Source organism: Cyprinodon variegatus, unplaced genomic scaffold (assembly GCF_000732505.1).
Source record: "Cyprinodon variegatus isolate N-32 unplaced genomic scaffold, C_variegatus-1.0 Scaffold3961, whole genome shotgun sequence".
In the NCBI taxonomy this organism is placed as follows: domain Eukaryota; kingdom Metazoa; phylum Chordata; class Actinopteri; order Cyprinodontiformes; family Cyprinodontidae; genus Cyprinodon; species Cyprinodon variegatus.
Window position 1 is genome coordinate 3,301 of NW_015154414.1, and position 2,011 is coordinate 5,311.

General features: G+C 42.9%; 1 protein-coding gene across 1 annotated transcript in view; it reads left to right on the forward strand.

Moving 5' to 3' along the window:
• LOC107081295 (teneurin-2-like) overlaps window positions 1-1,026 on the forward strand; it is a gene marked incomplete at both ends in the record, with an annotated part of 3,305 nt that extends 2,279 nt beyond the window's left edge. The window contains one exon of the mRNA XM_015369492.1: window positions 777-1,026. Coding sequence (XP_015224978.1) covers window positions 777-1,026 — 250 coding nt within the window. The remainder of the gene's footprint in view (window positions 1-776) is intronic.
• Window positions 1,027-2,011: the final 985 nt, after the last annotated feature.

The window sequence follows — 2,011 nt, forward strand, 5'->3', positions numbered from 1 at the left end:
CCTCACACTAAGCATGCTTGTAGCGACAGTGGAGAGGAAAAACTCCCTTTGAACAGGAAGAAACCTCCAGCAGAACCAGGCTCAGAGCAAAGGCTTCGCCTCATGCAGAAGGTCTCCAATAATGGAAATCAGCATAACTGTCTGATCAGATTCCCTTTTATGAGCGGAAAAATTCATTTTTGCACTTTTGACATTGTGCCCTAATCCCATTTCCTCCCAGCATCCTGCCCACTAAAACCTTTGTGGAACAAACATGCTTCAACTGATTCAGTCCAGATTAGCTTTAGTTAGAGTTGAGATGTGGATCTATAAAGTCTGAGGGTTCATCCACAGTTTCAAATGGGCTTAATTGTGTTTTTCAGTGTTTATTTTGGAAAAGAAATTGGTGAGGCTGTTTTATATTTTGTTTTTATTTTATTTTTTTCAGTTTAATCACCTATAAATCAGACATGGTGACATTTAAAATAGTAGTTCCTTCTGAAAAAAATATTCCTCTAATACAAACAAATGTGTTTCCAATTTATAGTTTGGGAGCTGGACTTCTATTCACATATGTCATTTCGGGCCAAATTTGCTCCTAAAACCCTCAGGGCTTAACGGGCCAGTCCCCTTCAGGAGCAGTGGGCTGCCATCTTTGGGCGCCAGGGGAGCAGGGTGGGGGCAACTCTGGCTCAGAGAGTTGGTTTCGAACTGACAACCTCAGGATTGCCCTAACAGGATTGCCCTAACCACTAGTCCGCCGCTCCTCTAAAACCTTCTGTGGGGTTTTCTTAAAGGTATTCTGCACAAAGGCAGCGGCGAGAACGTCTTTGTGACGGAGCAGCCTCCAGTCATCACCAGCATCATGGGAAATGGACGCAGGCGCAGCATCTCCTGCCCGAGCTGCAACGGCCTTGCAGACGGAAACAAGCTGCTGGCGCCGGTCGCCTTGGCGATGGGCATTGACGGCAGCCTCTACGTCGGCGACCTCAACTTCGTGCGTCGGGTGTACCCATCGATGAACACCACGGGAATCCTGGAGTTAAGGTACAACCAGACAGCCAGAAAGGAAACATAGGCCTTAGAAGACGGAGCTGTTATGTTGCAGAAGAGAAGCTGCACAAAGAGAGGGCTTAGCGCTTAATGTGTGACACAACCCGTCTTTCTGTCGAACCACAGCAACTCCACAGCATGATGAATAAAAGGCGAGAACCAAAGGATAGAAAGACATGAGCTTCATTATAAACTCAGCTTGATATTATTTCCCCAGAGCGTTACATGTTTACGTTTCCCTTTTTCACACCTTCAGCTTTGGATTTTTGTTCTTTTGGAATTTCTCTGCAGACTGTGTGAATTAACATTTGTTTTCTTCTGCTTTTATGTCCTTTTCTTCCTTAAAGGAACAAGGATTTCAGGCACAGGTGAGATCATTCTACCAATAAAAACCACCTAACTGTGCTAACGACAGCATGCAGTGTCTTCATACCCCTTAAGATTTTCCTCATTTTTGTCGAATTGTAGTTAAAAAACCTAACGAGTTTTCTTTCTGTGTATTTTTTCTAAATTAACACAAACAAGAGCAGAATTGTGACAAAATTTATGATTTTCAAATTTCTTGGCCTGATTTATAACTGTATTCTACCTCTGTTACTTTGCTGCCCCTAAATAAAGTCCAGTCCAAATGTCTGATATCTGCATTCTAACGTTAAGATGGATGCAGATGTTCTTTGAAGGCTTCAGAGGTTTGTTAGAGAAGGAAAGCAGGAGGGAAGTTATGCAGGAGATTTAGGCCTAAATTCTAAATCATATCCCAAAACTATGATTTAGAAACTCACAGAGGGTTCAATAAATCATATTAAAAAAGAAAAACTCTCTTTTTACCCAGCATGCATCAGAGCAGACTTGTTTGTTCTCCAGACCAGGGGCGGATTTAGGAAATGTGGGGCCCTAGGCAAAGACAGGCAGGGGGCCCTCTGAATTAAGAAGACATAGAACAGACCCATTCTCCAGATAGAGAAATGTTAATAGAATA